The sequence below is a fragment of the Rhinoraja longicauda genome, chromosome 13, assembly GCF_053455715.1.
Source record: "Rhinoraja longicauda isolate Sanriku21f chromosome 13, sRhiLon1.1, whole genome shotgun sequence".
In the NCBI taxonomy this organism is placed as follows: domain Eukaryota; kingdom Metazoa; phylum Chordata; class Chondrichthyes; order Rajiformes; family Arhynchobatidae; genus Rhinoraja; species Rhinoraja longicauda.
The window spans coordinates 13,907,019-13,927,272 of record NC_135965.1 but is presented as its reverse complement, the minus strand read 5'-3'; the positions used below and the strand labels follow the sequence as shown (position 1 = coordinate 13,927,272).

The 20,254-nt window shown below is 47.2% G+C and overlaps 1 protein-coding gene across 1 annotated transcript in view; it reads left to right on the top strand.

The window, feature by feature from the left end:
- Positions 1-2,242: 2,242 nt before the first annotated feature.
- Positions 2,243-20,254, top strand: part of gk5 (glycerol kinase 5) — a 56,588-nt gene continuing 38,576 nt past the window's right edge. The window contains exons 1-2 of the mRNA XM_078410411.1: positions 2,243-2,909; positions 18,230-18,323. Coding sequence (XP_078266537.1) covers positions 2,781-2,909; positions 18,230-18,323 — 223 coding nt within the window. The 5' untranslated portion in view covers positions 2,243-2,780. The remainder of the gene's footprint in view (positions 2,910-18,229; positions 18,324-20,254) is intronic.

Below are 20,254 nucleotides of genomic sequence, written 5' to 3'. Positions count from 1 at the left end.
AAACAATTACAAAGAGATGCAAAACGTAAATAAAGGTGGGGGGGGGGGCGGCGAGATTATTCTGAAGATAGACACAAAAAGTTGGAGTAACTCAGAAGGAATGGGTGATGTTTCGGGTTGAAATCCTTCTGTCCAGAGAGATGCTGCCTGTCCGCTGAGTTACTCCAGTATTTCGTGTCTTATCTTCGGTTTAAACCAGCATCTGCAGTTCATTCCTACAAATTAGAAACAGCAATGCAGACGCCCGGACCTTCACCGTCCGGCGCCGCCTGGAACAGGGCAACTTCAACAGCCTGTCCCCGGGAGAAGAGAAAAGACATTCTGGCCTTCCATCACATCACAGTGAGGAGGTGACTGGAGGAGACTCGCACACTGTGATGGATGTTTATTTTTTGTTTGTTTGTTTCGTTTTGGTTTGTGATCGTGTGTGAAATTGTTTATTTTTACTGCTCTATTGCTGGACTGTGGGTGGCCTTTCATTTCACTGCACAACTTGTATGTGTATGGGACAAATAAACCTATCCACAAAATGCTGGAGTAACTCAGCAGGTCAGGCAGCATCTCAGGAGAGAAGGAATGGGTGACGTTTCGGGTCGAGACCCTTCTTCAGACTGATAAACTTGACAAATAAACTTGGAAACTTTAGATTTAGATTTTTAGATTTAGAGATACAGGCCCTTCGGCCCACTGGGTCAGCGCCCAGCGCCCAGCGATCCCCGTACATCAACACTATCCTACACACACTAGGGACAATTTCTTTTTAAACATTTGCCCTGCCAATCTTTGGAATTCTTTGTTTCTACATACTAGTTTGACTTGATTGTATTTATATACAGATCTGAATGGAGACTGTGCAAACCAAGCTGATTACTGTGCCACATTACAATAATAAAGCTAGACTACAATAATAATCTCTCACCCCACTACTCTTTTCCTGCCATGATTTGTAATGTAGCAACTCTACCGCTGCGGCGCCTTGCTGCCCTTATGTGGACTTGTGGTTCAAAGACGGGAAATTGCACTGATTTTTTTTTACACACATTACACCCAACACGTTACAAACAAGAAGCAACGTTTTTGCAGAGGATGGCGAAGGCAGGGTCGTTGGGGATATTTAATGCCTTAGTATATACATTCTTGAAAGATCATGGAACCGAGGGATCTGGGGAACTGGCACACAAGAGAAGGGGACTGGAGTAGATCAGCCATGATCATATTCAACGGTGGGATAGGCCTTGCATTGGGTGCCGGGTGGCCGCATCCTGGTCCACTTGTGTTCTTGTGACTCAACATAGTTCATGACGTTTTTGTACTTTGTGCTCGTGATTCTTGAACGTTGCAAGACTGAGCAATGAGTCAAATGAATCCTTAAGGATAGTGTCTTGTAGTCCAGTTTTCGATCCTTTTCAGTGACAGGACAACGGGCTGTCCAAACCTACTGCCATTGCACGACCCTTAGAAGCTGAGACTTCGAACCCCGACGGGAGAGACTTGGTTGACAACACAAAACACTTTGTGCCGAGTGCTTTAGTCGTAATCCTGTGTTTAAAAACAATTACAAAGAGATGCAAAACGTAAATAAAGGTGTGGGGGGGGGGGGCGGCGAGATTATTCTGAAGATAGACACAAAAAGTTGGAGTAACTCAGAAGGAATGGGTGATGTTTCGGGTTGAAATCCTTCTGTCCAGAGAGATGCTGCCTGTCCGCTGAGTTACTCCAGTATTTCGTGTCTTATCTTCGGTTTAAACCAGCATCTGCAGTTCATTCCTACAAATTAGAAACAACAATGTAGACGCCCGGACCTTCACCGTCCCTCACCCCTCTACTCTTTTCCTGCAACGATTTCGTTGCCTGACATCTTAGCTGCAATGCTGCAGCCGTCTTTGGAGTTGACCGGCAGTGGGGATCGAACCGGTGTCGCTGTTGTGTGTGTGTGTGTGTGTGTGTGTGTGTGAGGCTGCAGCGCCGCGCTGCGGTGCGGTGCGGTGCGGGGCGGGGCCAGGCCAGGCGAGGCGTGAGGAGCGTGTGATGTCAGCCGCCGGCCGGCGCCTCCCCTTCACCAATGGGCTGATGTGTGACGCCGACGTCACATGCGGGGTGACTGACCGGAAGAAAGTAGCAAACCAGCCGAGCTCCTCCCCCTCCTTGTGGGCGGCCCCTGCTACAGCACCAGCTCCGGCTCCGGCTCACACACCAGCCGAGCTCCTCCCCCCTCCTTGTGGGCGGCCCCGGCTACAGCACCAGCTCCGGCTCAGGCTCAGGCTCACACACCAGCCGAGCTCCTCCCCCTCCTTGTGGGCGGCCCCGGCTACAGCTCACACACCAGCCGAGCTCCCCTTCCTTACGGGCGGCTCCAGCTCCATCTCCATGGGCGCTCCAGGCGGCAGTCTCCCTCTGCGGCACCGACACCTCGCAACCTGCCTCTGAGCAGCCGGGTCCGTCTCAGCTGCTACAAGCAGAATGATGCGAATGTTTCCTCTGGATACACGTGTAACTTCCTGCAACGCCAAGTATCAGCTGAAGTTACTCGGAGCCGCCGCTACCTCGTAGCCAGAGCGCGCTTGCATGGTCAACCTCGCCGCCTGATCCCTCTCCCTCTCCCTCTCCCTCCCTGTGTGTGTGTGTGTGTGTCTCTCCTGAGGTTATCTGGTTTTGTTGGGTTGTTGTTTTTCCATGGCTGTGTGACTCTCGCAAACACCTCCCTCCCTCCTCCCTCCCTCCCATCCTCCCTGCCTGCCTGCCTGCCTACCCCGCCGCCGTTTGGCGCCCACCGCCCAGCTATGGGTTCTGTCAAAAACGGGTTTCGACGCAGCGACACTTACGTCCTGGCTGTCGATGTGGGCTCCACGTCCATCAGGTGCTCCATCTACGACCGAGCCGCCAAGATCCAAGGCTTCAGCAGCAAACCGGTAAGATCCATGAACCGGAGGAACAAGCGCCCGGGACTGTAGGGTGTTGTTTGGGGAGAGAGTGAAGCTAATGTCTAACCCGGCCTCGGGGAAAGGTGCCCCGGCCTGAGGTTGTCATGGGAAAGCGTCGTTAGATTCCCTGCCTCAGGCACTTAGTCACGACGTCAACCTAATGTTATCATAGTGACTGAATTCATCCACTTCCTTGTAACCTGAATTGTGTTAGCTATATGAATCTAAATAGTTGAAATATCTAACCCTTTCCTTCTGTTTTGGAGATGTGCCTGCCGATGGATGGCAAGGCCAGAGTTTGCAGTCCATCCCACTTGGTGGCATGAGGCAAAATCAACCTGATTTGGGTGAAGTGCTGAGCCCGCCTGAAATGGCAACACCTGTCTCGAGTTAAATGTATATCTTGGCCCAACCTGACATATAAGAAAATAACTGCAGATGCTGGTACAAATAGAAGGTATTTATTCACAAAATGCTGGAGTAACTCAGCAGGTCAGGCAGCATCTGGGGAGAGAAGGAATGGGTGACGTTTCGGGTCGAGACCCTTCTTCAGACATATGTTCTGGTCCTGTCAGGCTTCATTGGGGTGGTTTCAAACAGTGCTCGCACAGAGCTGTTGGGAGGGGAGAGAGAGTCCCAATAATGATAATGTTGGAGGCCCAATAATGCTAAAATATCAGCAATATTATTTCCAAATTGTGATCATGTGAGATTTGGCGGTGAGCCTGTGAGGTTGTGGCGGTGTTTCCAAGCTCCTGCTGCCCTTGGACACCTTGGTGTTGGGGATTGTGTGCTTGGGAAGTGCTTCCTCTGTTGTCAAGATGGTTGACTGTAGTGGAGGTTATGGATGCAGCATTGCAGCTAAGGTGTCATGCAAGGAAATCATTGCAGGAAAAGAGTAGTGGGATGAGATGCCAGTCTAGGTTTATTATTGTAATATGGCACAGTAATCAGCTTGGTTTGCAGAGTCTCCATTCAGATCTGTATATAAATACAATCAAGTCAAACTCTAGTATGTAGAAACAAAGAACTACAAACGATGGTTTATACCAAAGATAGCCACAGAGTGCTGGAGTAGCTCAGTGAGGAAGGCAGCATCTCTAGAGAAAAGGGATGGGTGATATTTCAGATTAGGACTCTGCTTCAAAGTCTGAAGAAGGGTTGGCTTGGTAAAAATTGTACATTGTTCTGAGTGTGTGCAGGATAGTGTTAGTGTGCGATGATCGCAGGTCAGCGCGGTCTCAGTGGAATACTCTAGTATTCTAACATTCCTCTGAGTACTTCTAGCATCTTGATTTTCTTTTGGATTTGAAACATCTGCTTTTTCTTTTTGTTCTCGTTAACAAGGCGATATGACAGTTTCATCTTTTGAGTGTGGAGGCTTGTCCACCTAGTAGATTTGTTGTGTAATTGAAGTGTGTATTCCTTTGGAGTTTCTTACCAGAGGCAGACTGTTTTGTTGAAGCCACCTTGATTGTGATTGTGGGTCACAAAGACAAATAGCATCTAAATCAGCCCAGCATCTCCCTTGCTTTAGCGTTGAAATAAAACTTGTTTCAAAAAGAAATGTCGCTCGAATTCCTGGCAGAGGTTCAGTTTGGAAGACAAAGGAACACCTGGCTACGAGCTTGGCTATAATTTGATATGGGAGATGACAAAGGCCATTGGCTTTCACCAGCAGAGGCAACAAAAAGAGAACTGGGTGTATGCAAGGCTGGGTGTAACTTTTGGGCAGTCATTATTGTGGAGGAAGATGTGGGCACAGTTGAAGCACTGAAGCACAGTTGGTCACTTTTTTTGTCTGAAGAAGGGTCCAGATCCAAAACATTACTTCTCCATGTTCCCCAGAGGTGCCGGCCTTATCCACTGAGCTACTCCAGAGTTTTGTGTCCTTTTTTATTGTCAACCTGCATCTGCAGATCATTGTGCCTCCATATATTTTGGCCTGAGAAGATGGAAAAGAATGGGGCAGCAGGATAGCGATGCCAGAAACCATGACCTTGATGTCCCCAATTTCAGCGAGTGGAAGTTGTGGCATGAAGTTATGAAGAGCACGGTGGTCAAACTAAGATATCAGGATAAAAACAAAGTGCTGGAAATACTTTGCAGGTTAGGATACATCTGTGGGAAGAGAAACGGTTAAAGGGCTTCAGGACAAAGAACCTTTGGCAATTTGGGAAGAAGCTTGTCAAGTTATGGAGGAAGAGGGGTGTTTCTGATTGGGTCAAAGGGTGAGACCCTGGGGACGGGTTGTAAACAAGGATCTCTCGTTAGTGAATGAATCGTAGTTGTTTGAGGATGACCATAAAAGAACATCGGAGCAGCAGTAGAGTTGCTCCCTTGCAGTGCCAGACACCCGGGTTCAACCCTGAAGTTCTGTGTGGAGTTTGTACCTTCTCCCTGAGACCGCATGGGTTTTCCCGATGCGCTCTGGTTTCCTCCCACACACCTAAGACGTACAGATTTGGTAAAAATTGTAAACTGTCCCTCACGTGTGCAGGATGGTGCTAGATATTCCCAGAGGACAATAGAAAGAAAAGAGTGGGGAAACAAAGGAGCTGAGCCAATATCGCAGATGGGTAGAGAAGCAACATATAAAAGACATTTGGACAGGTTGAAGGATAGGAAAGGTTTGGAGGGATGTGGGCCAAACACAGGCATGTGGGACTTGTGTAGCGAGGCATCTTGGTCAGCATGGGCATGTTGGGCTGAAGGGCCTGTTTCGGTGCTGCCACTTTATGGCTCTATAAACTGAAGATGCTAGGTTACAAAAGAAAAGGCACAAACTGCTGGAGTAACTCAGTGGGTCAGGCAGCATCTTTGGAGAACATGGACAGGCAATGTTTCAGGTTGGGTCCCGTCAGGCTCATTGTAGTAGGGGGGAGAAAACTGAAAGGAGAGCTGGAGACGGGATGCAGTTCGGGGATTGATTGGTGTTGGGTGGACAGAGGTGGGAAGAAAACATAAGGCTGTGAGATAAGGAGAGAAGAGGCGTGAAATGTGAACTTGAGGGACGGATGTAGGTGACTGGAGAGATCACAGATGGATGCCTGATGCAGAGAAATAAAGTTATGAGAAGGTGTAGAATTCAATCTAGAGTGCAGAAGGCTGCGATAAGCCCAGGTGGAAAATGAGGTGCTGTCTTTTTACTTTGGGAGCAGTTCTGACCTGCTTTCCACGTGAGACTTTGTTTAGACTCTTGCTCTGCCTCCCCCACTCCCTCACTTTGCACTCCATCTATTAACCAGATAAACTGGGCAAACACTGGCTTTACTTTCTCAGAGTTTAGAGATAAACACTTTGTCATTCCCGCTTTCTTTCTTCCCCTTGACCGAACACTCCACCAACTCCGTCAACGCAAGGGAATAGTAACTTGATTTCTCTCTTGTTCTTCTGATTCAAAATATTAACTATTTTTTTTCCTGTTTTCCTTCCCACTGATACCAATGTGAAGAAATGTTCATGACTAGTCCATCTTTCACATCCTGCAGCAGAGATTTTATTTCACATAATTTCTTGTGAAACTTGTGTGCATTTTGCCATGTGCATGGCATGAGGTAATGGAGGCTCTCCATTTTAATTTAGTTTAGATGTACATCATGCAAACATGCACGCTGACCATCGATCACCCATTCACTCTCTGTTATCCCTTTTACATTTCCATTCCCTACACACTCGGCCAATTTTAGAGGCTGATTAAGCTACAAACCCATAATCTTTGGGATGTGGGAGGAAACCAGAGCACCTGGAGGAAACCTACGCAGTCACGGGGAGAACATGCAAACTCCACACAGACAGCATTGGGGATCAGGATGAAACCTGGGTCTTTGTGCTGTGAGGCAGCAGCTCTACCATCCGCGGCACTCCTCCCTTGTAATGCAAGAACATTGAAGAATGTGCAATCATACACTAATTACACCTGCAGCTTTTCACGTCTGGGTTGGTGGTGTTGGGTTTGTCCATTATATTAAATGAAGTGGAAATCCAGTCTAAAGGGCGCATATTTGAAGATGATGGCTTATTTTGGATTTCCATTAGCTGCCCCGAGGGTAACTTCATCTCTGCGCTTTTACCAAGCTACGAAGTATGTTCATCAAAAGTGATTTCACTTCTTGCGCAAAATGATTAGAATCTCTGCAGGCCTGATCTTTATAGGTGTGAATGCCAAAGGTAAAGCTGTAATATTAGCAGTTATTCTTGGCTGATAGTGATGTGTGTCATCAACCTTTGATTCTTACCATTCCCATCACCAATGATTCAAATTCTGTTTAATTTGACTCGCACAAATGTGAAGAAATGCACTACATTTTGCAAAGGCTGGGATAGTGCTAAAGACTTGATAGTGCTTCAGAACTCTCCACGCACTGAGACACTGCCTTGGGCAACAACAAAACTATCTTCCAATCAAAGGGGGGAAAAATCAAAGTGCCAGAGGAACAATAGACAATAGGTGCAAGAGGAGGCCATTCAGCCCTTAAAGCCAGCACCGCCATTCAATGTGATCATGGCTGATCATTCTCAATCAGTACCCCGTTCCTGCCTTCTCCCCATACCCCCTGACTCCGCTATCCTTAAGAGCTCTATCTAGCTCTCTCTTGAATGCATTCAGAGAATTGGCCTCCACTGCCTTCTGAGGTAGAGAATTCCACAGATTCACAACTCTCTGACTGAAAAAGTTTTTCCTCATCTCCGTTCTAAATGGCCTACCCCTTATTCTTAAAGTGTGACCCCTGGTTCTGGACTCCCCCAACATTGGGAACATGTTTCCTGCCTCTAACGTGTCCAACCCCTTATAATCTTATACGTTTCGGTAAGATCCCCTCTCATCCTTCTAAATTCCAGTGGGGAAAAAATCCAGGGGAGAAAAAAATCAAAGTGCCAGAGGAACCTGGCAGGTCAGCAGCATCTGTGGAGGAAATACAGTGTTGGGACAGGACCCATTCATACTCATGAAGTGGAGGGGAAGAGGTGGAAAAAGCTGGCGAATTGAGGTTGGTGTAGGGCAAAGCCGAGCAGGCGGTAGGTGAATATCTCTTTAATATCTGTCCACTCTCACCATTAATGTTGACACTCGCACGAAAGGCAAAAGTTATTTCCATTCATAGTCTGCAATAAAATTGGAGGTAAATTAAGGTCAAGGTTGTTTCTTCATCGAGAGCATAATCATTCTAGATATTAGACGCTGTTTGGAATAGCAAAGTTCAAATTGTGTTGGAAGCTACCATTCACCTTGACTATCTTGCCTATAAATCACATACGAAATATTATTACTGCTCCAGCAAGTTTACGAAGAAGCAACATGGTGCATTTCTGTTGGTGGAATGAGCATTTTCAGTATTGGCACTGGAAACCATGTCATCTTCAATACGCAGTCTTAGTTCAGAGGTTTGTCTGCAGCCAAGTGCTTACAACACATTGCTGTCTACAATTTCTTGAAACTTTACTTTAGTTAGTGTTCAAGTCCGGTGATGTGTCTTACACCCATGACTTAATGACTGGCAAAAAATAACAGGTTTTCAAAATGTAAAACTTTTTAGTACTTTGTGTCTCTGAACAATTGAGGGCTATTACCCAGTTTGGAATTGGTTAGTCTGAAAAGTTACTAATACTGTACGTTCAACTACAAAGCAGGACATAATGTTTTGTTTTAGTCTACACGCAGAGAGATTAGATTTTTTTGTGATACAGCATGGAAACAGGCCCTCTGAGTCCACACCGACCATTGTCCATTCACAGACAATAGGTGCAGGAGTAGGCCATTCGGCCCTTCGAGCCAGCATCGCCATTCAATGTGATCATGGCTGATCATTTACAATCAGTACCCCGTTCCTGCCTTCTCTCCATACCCCCTTACTCCGCTATCCTTAAGTGCTCTATCTAGCTCTCTCTTGAAAGCATCCAGCGAATTGGCCTCCACTGCCTTCTGAGGCAGAGAATTCCACAGATTTACTACTCTCTGACTGAAAAAAGTTTTTCCTCATCTCTGTTCTAAATGTGCACTTTTTCTTAAATTGTGGCCCCTAGTTCTGGACTCCCCCCACCATTGAGAACATGTTTCCTGCCTCTAATGTGTCCAATCCCTTAATAATCTTATATGTTTCAATAAGATCTCCTCTCATCCTTCTAAATTACAGCGTATACAAGCCAAGTCGCTCCAGTCTTTCAATATGCGACAGTCCTGCCATTCCGGGAATTAACCTAGTGAATCTATGCTGCATGCCCTCAATAGCAAGAATGTCCTTCCTCAAATTTGGAGACCAAAACTCAATAGTCAGTAGTCATTTATTTGTCACATACACATAAATGTGTAGTAAAATGAAAAATTACCCGCAGTTCAACAATAAGACCAATAAGAATAATCAATAAAAATGCAATAACACATACAATCATGAACTAACACCAAACAAAAGAAACATCCATCACAGTGAGTCTCCTCCAGTCCCTCCTCACTGTGATGGAAGGCCAGAATGTCTTTTTCTCTTCCCCTGCCGTCTTCTCCCGCGGTCAGGCTGTTGGAGTTGCCACGTCGGGGCGGTTGGGGCTCTCAACTTTGAAGCCCCCGCCGGCGGAGAAAATCCCGCGGCCTATTTCAAACCGCGCCGGACGGTGAAAGGTTCGCGGCGGGCCGACCCAAGCCCCGCGAATCGGGGCGGGCGAAGACGCTGCCGCTGCCAGAGCTCCCGATGTCGGCCCCCACCCAGGGGCCTGCGGGCTTCCGACGTGCAGGCGGCCCGCGCCGGAGCCTCCGGAGACGAGTCGCAGCCGCTCCCGCTGCCTCCGAAGGCAGCCAGCGCCGCAGGTGGTGAGTCCGGGCCGCGGGTTCTGCGAACCAGAGCCCGGGTGGTCCTAGCCGGAGGCCGCCAGCTCCAGGTGCATGGCCGGTGGTAGGCCGCAGCGGGAACGGTGACACAACACAGAAACAAAGGTCGGGTCTCCGTTCGGGAGAGATAATGTTGCAGTTCCCCTCCCACCCACCCCCGCCACATAACATACAACCACAAACACTACACCATATTTAAACTTCAATTCAGACAAAAACACAAAAGACAAACGGACTGCAGGCAAGCCGCAGCTGCGAGGGCAGCGCTGGCTCCTCCTGTGTACGGTACTGCACACGGTACTCCAGGTGCGGTCTCACTAGGGCCCTGTACAACTGCAGAAGGACCTCTTTGCTCCTATACTCAACTCCTCTTGTCATAAAGGCCAACATGCCATTAGCTAACACAGGAGTTATTCCACCATGCTAGGGGTAATTTACAGAGGCCAATTAACCTACAAACCTGCACGTCTTTGGGATGTGGAACGAAACACACGCAGTCACAGGGAGACCATACAAACTCCACATAGACATTAGGTGGCACAGTGGTAGAATTCCTGCCTTACAGCGCCAGGGACTTGGGTTTGATCCTGACTATGGGTGCTGTTTGTACGGAGTTTGTTCGTTCTCCCTATGGCTGCACGGGTTTTCTCCGGGAGCTGTAGGTTAATCGGCTTCGGTAAAGATTGTAAATTGTCCCTGGTGTGTAGGATAGTGCTAGTGTACTTGATCACTGGTTGGCGTGGACTCGGTGGGCTGAAGGGCCTGTTTCCATGCTGACTCTCTAAACTAAACTGGAAATTGCCCACGGTCAGGTGGCTCTGCCGCTGTGAGGCAGCAACTCTACCGCTGCACCACCATGCCGCCCTTTTGGAGAGGCGGGAGTAACTGGAAAGAACAAAATTCTGCCTTTGAGAAAGGAATGGGAATTTGAAAAGCTGTACAAAGGTAACTTCAGTCCGTGTGCTTCTCCTAATCCTGAAAGTTGCAATTGATTGAAGCACTGAAATATTGTACATATTGTACACTGTACATTGGAGGGTCAGTAGAAAAAAAAATCACTTCAACGTTCACAAGTAGGTAGCTTTAATCTCCCGGTATTTAGTACTTTGCGAATGCTGTGTAGAGCTCTTCACTGTTTCCCAAGATAAAGGGAATTGTTCTTGGACCTGTTACCAAACGAGGTTGAAATTCAGCTCCCACAGGGCGTTTCAGTCAGAGAATAATAACCCTATTCAGAAATGTGAAGCTGTTTGGAATTTTTGATTCAGATTGGGGGCATCTTGAAACAGTCACAGTTATATAAGAGATTGGGGTAAATAGTTGAGTACAATAGTCGAGTCAAAACTATTGCTGCTTGGTTCTACAGTGCCCTCCATAATGTTTGGGACAAAGACCTATCATTTATTTATTTGCCTCTGTACTCCACAATTTGAGATTTGTAATATAAAAAATCACATGGGGTTAAAGTGCACATTGTCAGATTTTATTAAAGGCCATTTTTATACATTTTGGTTTCACCATGTAGAAATTATAGCTGTGTTTATACATAGTCCCCCCATTTCAGGGCACCATAATGTTTGGGACATTTATTCACAAAATGCTGGAGTAACTCAGCAGGTCAGGCGTCATCTCAGGCGTCATTTCGGGTCGAGACCCTTCTTCAGACTGAGTTCATGCTGAATTACTCCAGCATTTTGTGAATAAATACCTTTGATTTGTACCAGCATCTGCAGTTATTTTCTTACATAATGTTTGTGACACATGGCTTCACAGGCATTTGTAATTGCTCAGGTGTGTTTAATTGCCTCCTTAATGCAGGTATAAGAGAGCTCTCAGCACCTCGTCTTTCCTCCAGTCTTTCCATCACTTTTGGAAACTTTTATTGCTGTTTATCACCATGAGGACCAAAGTTGTTCCAATGAAAGTCAGAAGCCATTATGAGACTGAGAAACAAGAATGTTAGCATTCCTAGCAAGACGATTTGAGTATAGGAGCAGGGAGGTTCTGCTGCAGTTGTACAGGGCCTTGGTGAGACCGCACCTGGAGTATTGTGTACAGTTTTGGTCTCATAATCTGAGGAAAGACATTCTAGCCTTAGAGGGAGTACAGAGAAGGTTCACCAGATTGATCCCTGGGATGGCAGGACTTTCATATGAAGAAAGACTGGATAGACTAGGCTTATACTCGCTGGAATTTAGAAGACTGAGGGGGGATCTTGTAGAAACATATAAAATTCTTAAGGGGTTGGAGAGGCTAGATGCGGGAAGGTTGTTCCCAATGTTGGGGAAGTCCAGAACCAGGGGCACAGCTTAAGGATAAGGGGGAAGTCTTTTAGGACCGAGATGAGAAAACATTTCTTCACATAGAGAGTGGTGAGTCTGTAGAATTCTCTGCCACAGAAGGTAGTTGAGGCCAGTTCATTGGCTATATTTAAGAGGGAGCTAGATGTGGCCCTTGTGGCTAAAGGGATCAGGGGGTATGGAGAGAAGACAGGTACAGGTTACAGAGCTGGATGATCATATTGATGATCAGCCATGATCATATTGAATGGCGGTGCAGGCTCGAAGGGCCAAATGGCCTACTCCTGCACCTGTTTCTATGTATCAGAGTGATGCCAAGAGCAAAGTATAGAGGAGAGAAGGAACTGCCCAAGAACCAAAGCATACCACCTCATCTGTGAAACACGGTGGTGGGGGTGTTATGGCCTGGGGATGTATGGCTGCTGAAGGTACTGGCTCACTTATCTTCATTGATGTTATATGGTTAATTGCTGATGGTAGTAGCATACGTTTCAGCGCCCGGTGCGGCTTGGCCGCGGGCCATCCCCTTGCGGGGACTGTGCGGGTCGGTCGGGGACGAGCTGTCTGTCCGTGGGCGTGGGGAAGAGAGTGGAAGTTTTGTTGTCTCCATCACAGTGAGGGGGTGTTTGGAGTCACTGTGATGGATGTTTGTGTTGGGGTCATGTGTCTTTTGTTCTTTTTCTTTTTTGTGTGACTGCTATGTAGTTTCGTTCGGTACCTTGGTACCGAATGACAAATAAAGCTCTGTTGACTGTTGATAATGAATTCTGAAGTGTATAGACACATCCTATCTGCTCAAGTTCAAACAAATGCCTCAAAACTCATTGGCCGGCGGTTCATTCTGCAGCAAGACGATGATCTCAAACATACTGCTAAAGCAACAAAGGAGTTTTTCAAATTGGTCAATGCTTGAGTGGCCAAGTCAATCACCAGATCTGAACCCAATTGAGCATGCCTTTTATATGCTGAAGAGAAAACTGAAGAGGACTAGCCCCCAAAACAAGCATAAGCATAATAAGGCTGCAATACAGGCCTGGCAGAGCATCACCAGAGAAGACACCCAGCAACTGGTGATGTCCACGAAACGCAGACTTGAAGCAGTCATTGCATGCAAAGAATATGTAACAAAATACTAAACATGACTACTTTCATTTACATGACATTGCTGTGTTCCAAACATTATGGTGCCCTGAAATGGGGCAGGAAACATGCTCCCAATGTTGGGGAATTCCAGAACCAGGGGCCACAGTTTCAGAATAAAGATTAGGCCATTTAGAACAGAGATGAGGAAAACAAATTTCAGTCAGAGAGTTGTAAATCTGTGGAATTCTCTGTCTCAGAAGGCAGTGGAGGCCAATTCTCTGGATGCATTCAAAAGAGAGTTAGATGGAGCTCTTCGGGCTAGCGGAATCAGGGAATATGGGGAGAAAACAGGAACGGAGTACTGATTGTGGATGATTAGCCATGATCACATTGAATGGTGGTGCTGGCTCGAAGAGCCGAATGGCCTACTCCTGCACCTATTGTCTATTGACTGTATAAACACTGCTGTAATTTCTACATGGTGAAACCAAAATGTATACCAATGGTCTTTATTAAAATCTGACTGCACTAACCACATGTGAATTTTTTCTATTACAAATTTCAAATTGTAGAGTACAGAGGCAAATAAATAAATGATGGGTCTTTGTTCCAAACATTATGGAGGGCACTGTAGTTATTGGGTAATGACAATTTGACATTTTCATAATACTGACCAGTGAGTGACATCTTATGAACAGCTAATTTTATTTTTAAGTTGCCCAGTAATTCATTGTAATTTGTTACTTATCATACTCTTTATCTCTTATGGAACTGTTTTTGAGTGATTCCCTTCATAATTTGGGGTGTCGGCTACTGAGGCGGAATATCAGGTGCTGTTCCTCCAATTTGTGCTGGGACTCACTCACTCTGATAGTGGAGGAGGCTCAGGAGAAAGGTCAGATTGGGAATAGGAGGTGGAGTTAAAGTGCTGAGCAACCGGGAGATCAGGTAGGTTAAAACGGACTGAGAAACGAAACGATCGCCTAGCCTGCTTGGTCTCGCCGATGTACAGAAGTTGACAACTAGAACAGTAGATGAGGTTGGAGGAGGTGCAAGTGAACCTCTGCCTCACCTGAAAAGACTGTTGGGGTCCGTGGGTGGAGTTGAGGGGGGAGGTAAAGGGACAGGTGTTGCATCTGCACTTGCTGGGGAAAGTACCTGGGGAGGGGGTGGTTTGGGTGGGAAGGGATGAGTTGCGGAGGGAATGGTCTCTGCGGAAAGCAGAAAGCGGTGGAGATGGGACGATGTGGCCAGTTGTGGGATCCCTTTGGAGGTGGCGAAAGTGTTGTAGGTTTATATGCTGTATGCAACGGCTGATGGGGTGGAAGGTGAGGACAGGGGGGACTCTTGCGAATGGGGGCAGGGGGAGCAAGAGCGGAGCTGCGGGATATCGAGGAGAGCCTCATCTATAATGGAAGAGCTGAACCCTGGTTTAAAAAAGAATGAGGACAACTTCGATGATCCAGAATGGAAAACCTCATCCTGGGCACAGATGCGGCATAGACGGAGGAATTGGGAGTAGGGGATATAGTCTTTACAGGAAGCAGGGTGGGAAGAAGTGTAGTCTAGATAGCTATGGGAGTCAGTGGGTTTGTAGTATATGTCAGTCAATAGTCTGTCTTCTGTGTTGGAGACGGTGAGATCTAGAAATGGTAGGGAGATGTCGGAGATGGTCCAAGTGAATTTGAGTGCAGGATGGAAATTAGTGGTTGCTTTGATGAAGTCAGTGAGTTCTGTATCGGTGCAGGAGGTAGCACAGATGCAGTCATCCAAGTAGCAGAGGTAGAGTTCGGGGATAGGGCCAGTGTACGCCTGGAACAGGGATTGTTCGACATACCCAACAAAGAGACAGGCTTAGCTGGGGCCCATGTGAGTGCCCGTAGCTTTGCCTTGAATTTGTAGGAAGTGGGAGTAGTCGAAGGGGAAGTTGAGGGTAAGGACTAGCTCTGCTAGGCGGAGGAGAGTATTAGTAGATGGAAATTGGCTGGTTCTACGGTCGAGGAAGAAGCGGAGGGCTTTAAGACCATCCTGGTGGGGGATGGAGGTGTGGAATGACTGGACATCCATGGTAAAGATGAGGACAGTTCTGTTTATGGATTTTGGGGAGAAGATATAATTGGGCCGTGCGGGGCTGGGGAACGATAAGGTTGGAGGCTTTAGAGGGCAGAGAGCTGGAAGTGATGAAATCAGTAATGGTGTTTGAGATTAAGGCCTGGTGCTCGTCTGTGGGGTCATGGTCCAAGGATAAGTAGGAGGAGGTGTCTGAGAGTTGTCATCTAGCCTCAGTCCAGTAGAGGTCAGCGCGCCAGACTACCACAGCACCTCCCTTGTCGGCGGCTTTGATTATCAAGTTGGGGTTGCTGCAGAGTGAGCGGAGGGCTGTACGTTCGGGAGGGGGAGGTTAGTATGTGAGGGGAGTGGAAAATCTGAGGCGGTTGATGTTGCGCCAGCATTTGGAAATGAAAAGGTCTAAAGAAAGTAGAGGGGGTCCATCCAGGGGAGTCGAAGAGGAGGTGGTCCGTTGGAGAGGGGAGAAGGAGTCATCACTGGGTGGTGAGGACTCCTTCCCATGGAAAAAGGCCTGGAGGCAGAGGCGACGGAAGAAGAGCTCCACATGGTGGTGGACCCGGAACCTGTTGAGGTCGGGGCGGAGGGGAACAAAGGTGAGGCCCCTGGTGAGGACAGATCGTTCCCTATCAGAAAGGGGGAGGTCAGGGGGGGATGGTGAACACATGGCAAGGGTGGGGGTTGGATGAGGCCGAGGTGATGTATGGTGGGTGTACAGAGAGGAGGAGGGTATGAGGACTATTGTATGGGTGGGTAGCTGGGGCCATCTGGTGGGAAGGGGACCTAGTGGAACCCCCACTGAGGTTCCCTGTAGGAGGGGGGGGGGGGGGGAGCAGTAAGACCCAGCAGAGTCAGGCCCCCTGGTGTGGGAGTCTGCATCGTGGAGACTGTGGGCCCGGTGCTGAGCCTGGGACTTGGGTGAGACGACGGCTGTGGCCCGCTGGTGGGCGGTGGAGAGGCGAAGTTCGGCAGAGTCGCTGGTGGAGCCCTGCGGGGAACTGGAGTCTGGAGCAGCGGGCCGCAAAGATTTCTAATTTGCCTCATTACTGAGCTATGCATGGGACACATGAATATTCTGATTTATTATTTATGTTTTGAAAATCTGATGGCCAGATTTACCATTCAATCAGTGCCAGGGAGACAGTGGAGAAGTGTCAGCCATCAACATTCTGGTGCCAGGGAATTAGAGAAGTGCCTTGTTTTGAGTGACTTACAGATTGGGTCAAAACCTTAGGAAGATGGCAGTGATCAACGTTGTCTCAGTAAGTTTTGCTGGGATGTTGCCTGCCCTGAAATTATTTCCCTCCTTTTGTCTTGTATAAATTTCAAGGTTTTATCAAACATATTGACATTGATCCATGGATTATTGTTAGAAAAAGGACATTCTTCCTGTCAAGTTGTTCCCAGCTCCATATAAAATAAATCCAGTTTGACCTTTCTCCATCATCTTGCGAACTCTTCCTTTCAAATACTTATCCATTCCCGTTTGAATGCAAGCATTGAGTTATCTGCTGCTCCTGACCCAACTACTCACAGCGTATGGTTCTTTTGCTATTCAATTAATTCTTTGTTCCCCTCGTTGTTAACTTCCTTGCCAATAAGATAAGATTCCCTCTATCCACTTTGTTTTTACCCTTCATCTTAAAAATGTCCCCACCTTCTGAGAGAGGAACGTGGCTTCTTCAGTTGACCCCCGCTAAGCAAAGTCACTAATTCTACATTCTTTCCAAAACTTTGGCGATTCAGTATGTGCGAGACCAAAAATTTGAACACGCAACGTCATTTGTGGAACCAGTGTTATATGCAAGTTTATTGTGACTTCCTTGCTCATGTTCCAGGCCCAGGGCCTGGCATGTTTGTATAACATTACCTCAACCTGTCCAGTCACAGTGCCTCCAATCTCTGTTCACGCACTCCTTGTTAAACCCACTGAATCCCTCCAGCAGTTTTTTTGTTTTTGCTTCTATGTTCAAGTGACTCCAGTTTATTCCAGATTTGTTATGTCTCAAACCTTCTGTGCTGCTGTGATTTGTATAGAATCATACAGTGCAGTGTGAATGCAGTAACTGCAGTGTGTTTTGTAGATAGTGGAACCTATAGCCACAGCAGCATTGACTATTCAAGTGGTAAATATGATGCCGATCTCGTTGACCACTTTGTCCAGTCAAGCGGCCTTGGTGTTGTATTCACTGGACAAGCAGAGGATTGCCCTACTGAAGGTGATGAGATTTTGTGCTTTTAGGAGATGAATAGTTTACCAGGAGAGACCCAATCTCTGACGAGTGCATGTAGGCGTGGTAGGTCCAGTTGGCTTTCTGGTCAGTGCTCGCTCAAACAGATGATGTTTATGTGGGACCTAGTGATGATAATTCAGGGCAGGGAGTTAGACTCTCGCTGGGGATGGCCGTACGTTCCCTGGCACATTTAGTGGCACAGATGTTATTTGCTGCTGTGTGGATGGCGTCGGTCTTCGTGCACACAGGAGGCTCTTGCTGAGGAGTTGTGAATGGACTTGAGCATTATATAATCATCAGAAAATACCTCCTTATCTGACCATCTAATGGAAGGACAGTCCGTGATGAAACAGCTGAAGATGTTTGGGCCCAAGCCATTGCCTTGAGGGACTCCTGAGTGATGCTTGCAGGATGGGTCGCTTAACCTCCAACAAATGTAACCCTCGTATGTAATTGGAGTGCATTCTCCATTATGCGTGCTGAAAAGTTGTACTTGCGATTATATAATACTACACTCGGTTACCTGCCACCTTTTACAATCCCCCTGGAGTTTACTTTTAGGTTCTGGGCCAAGGTGGTTGTTATAACTGAAACCAAATGGTCACACCAAAACTAGTAATGCAGCGAGTGCTACTATTAGCATTCTCACGGGTGCCATCCGTTACATTGGCACCCACGGATTTTGACTTGGTTCTAAATATCTAGCCTGGAATAAATAAAGTGACAGACTGTAAAATGGTAAGAATATTTTTTTCCATAAATGTCCTTTCTCTGTTTGATTGTTGCCTATTGTTCTTCCCACAGATCGAGATATTGTATCCCAAACCTGGATGGGTTGAAATCGATCCGGAAATTATGTTTGAGCAGTTTGTTGCCGTTGTGAAAGAGGCAGTGGAAGGTAAGGGGAAGATTTTAAATCAAGTTTCCTTTGCACTATTTCATTTGCTTTTAGTTTTACTGATCAATGATATTCCTATCCCTTGAATATAATCAATACTATAAATTTAGTCATGCTTGGGCTTGTCATGCAGTTTTGAAGGACTATTAAAAGTAATCTGTATTGCTAGGCCTCAATTCTGAAGTAGTCACAAAGTCCACATTGCTAAAAAAGGATGAATTTCCTCGAAGATAGACACAAAAAGCTAGAGTAACTCAGCGAGACAGGCGGGACAGGCAGCATCTCTGGAGAGAAGGGATGGGTGACGTTTCGGGTCGAGACCCTTCAGACTCTTTAGCGATAAGCGAAACGAGAGATATAGACAATGAAATAGACAATGATGTTGAGTGAAAAAGAACAATGAATGAAAGATATGCAAAAAAGTAACGATGATATAGAAAACAGGCCATTGTTAACTGTTTGGTTATAACGAGAAGCTAGTGCGACTTGGGTGGGAGAGGGATAGAGAGAGAGGGAATACTGGGGCTACCTGAAGTTGGAGAAATCAATTTTCGTGCCACTGGGCTGTAAGCTGCCCAGGCGAAATATGAGATGCTGTTCCTCCAATTTGCGTTTAGTATCACTCTGAGAATGGAGGAGACTTAGGACAGGAACGTCTGTGTGGGAATGGGAAGGAGAATTAAAGTGTCCTGCAACCGGGAGATCGGGTTGGTTCAGGTGGGCTGAGCGAAGATGTTCAGGGAAACGATCGCCCAGTCTGCATTTGGTCGTGCCGATGTGTAAGAGTCCACATCTTGAACAATGGATACAGTAGATGAGGTTGGAGGAGGTGCAAGTGAACCCCTGCCTAACCTGAAAGAACTGTCAGGGTCCCTGGACAGAGTCGAGGGAGGAGGTATAGTGACGGGTGTTGCATCTTCTGCGGTTGCTGGGGAAGGTACCTGGGGAGGGGTTGGTTTGGGTGGGAAGGGATGAGTTGACCAGGGAGTTGTGGAGGGAACGGTCTCTGTGGAAGGCAGAAAAGGGTGAAGATGGGAAGATGTGACTAGTTTTGGGATCCCGTTGGAGGTGGCGGAAATTTCAGAGGATTATGTGTTGCATGTGACGGCTGATATACAATAGGTGCAGGAGGAGGCCATTTGGCCCTTCGAGCCAGCACCACCATTCAATGTGATCATGGCTGTTCATTCTCAATCAGTACCCCGTTCCTGCCTTCTCCCCATACCCCCTGACTCCGCTATCCTTAAGAGCTCTATCTAGCTCTCTCTTTGAATGCATTCAGAGAATTGGCCTCCACTGCCTTCTGAGGCAGAGCATTCCACAGATTTACAACTCTCTGACTGAAAAAGTTTTTCCTCAGCTCCGTTCTAAATGGCCTACCCCTTATTCTTAAACTGTGGCCCCTGGTTCTGGACTCCCCCAACATTGGGAACATGTTTCCTGCCTCTAACATGTCCAACCCCTTAATAATGTTATACGTTTCGATAAGATACCCTCTCGTCCTTCTAAATTCCAGTGTATACAAGCCTAGCCGCTATAGTCTTTCAACAAGGGGTGAAAGGTAAGGACAAGGGGGGGTGGAGCAAGGGCGGAGCTGCGGGGTACCGAGGAGACGCGAGTGAGGGCCTCAACTATGATGGGGGAGGGGACCCCCCATTCCCAAAAGGATGAGGACACCTCGGATGTCCTGGTATGGAACACCTCCTCTTGGGCGCAGATGCGGTGTAAACGGAGGAATTGGGAGTAGGGGTTAGAGTCTTTGCAGGAAGCAGGGTGGGAAGAAGTGTAGTCGAGATAGTTGTGGGTTGCGGGGGGGGGGGGGAAATAGATGTCCGTCGATAGTCCATTTTGTGTGATGGAGACTGTTGAGATCAAGAAAGGGGCGGGGGGGTGTCGGAGATGGTCCAAGTAAATTTGAGTGCAGGGTGGAA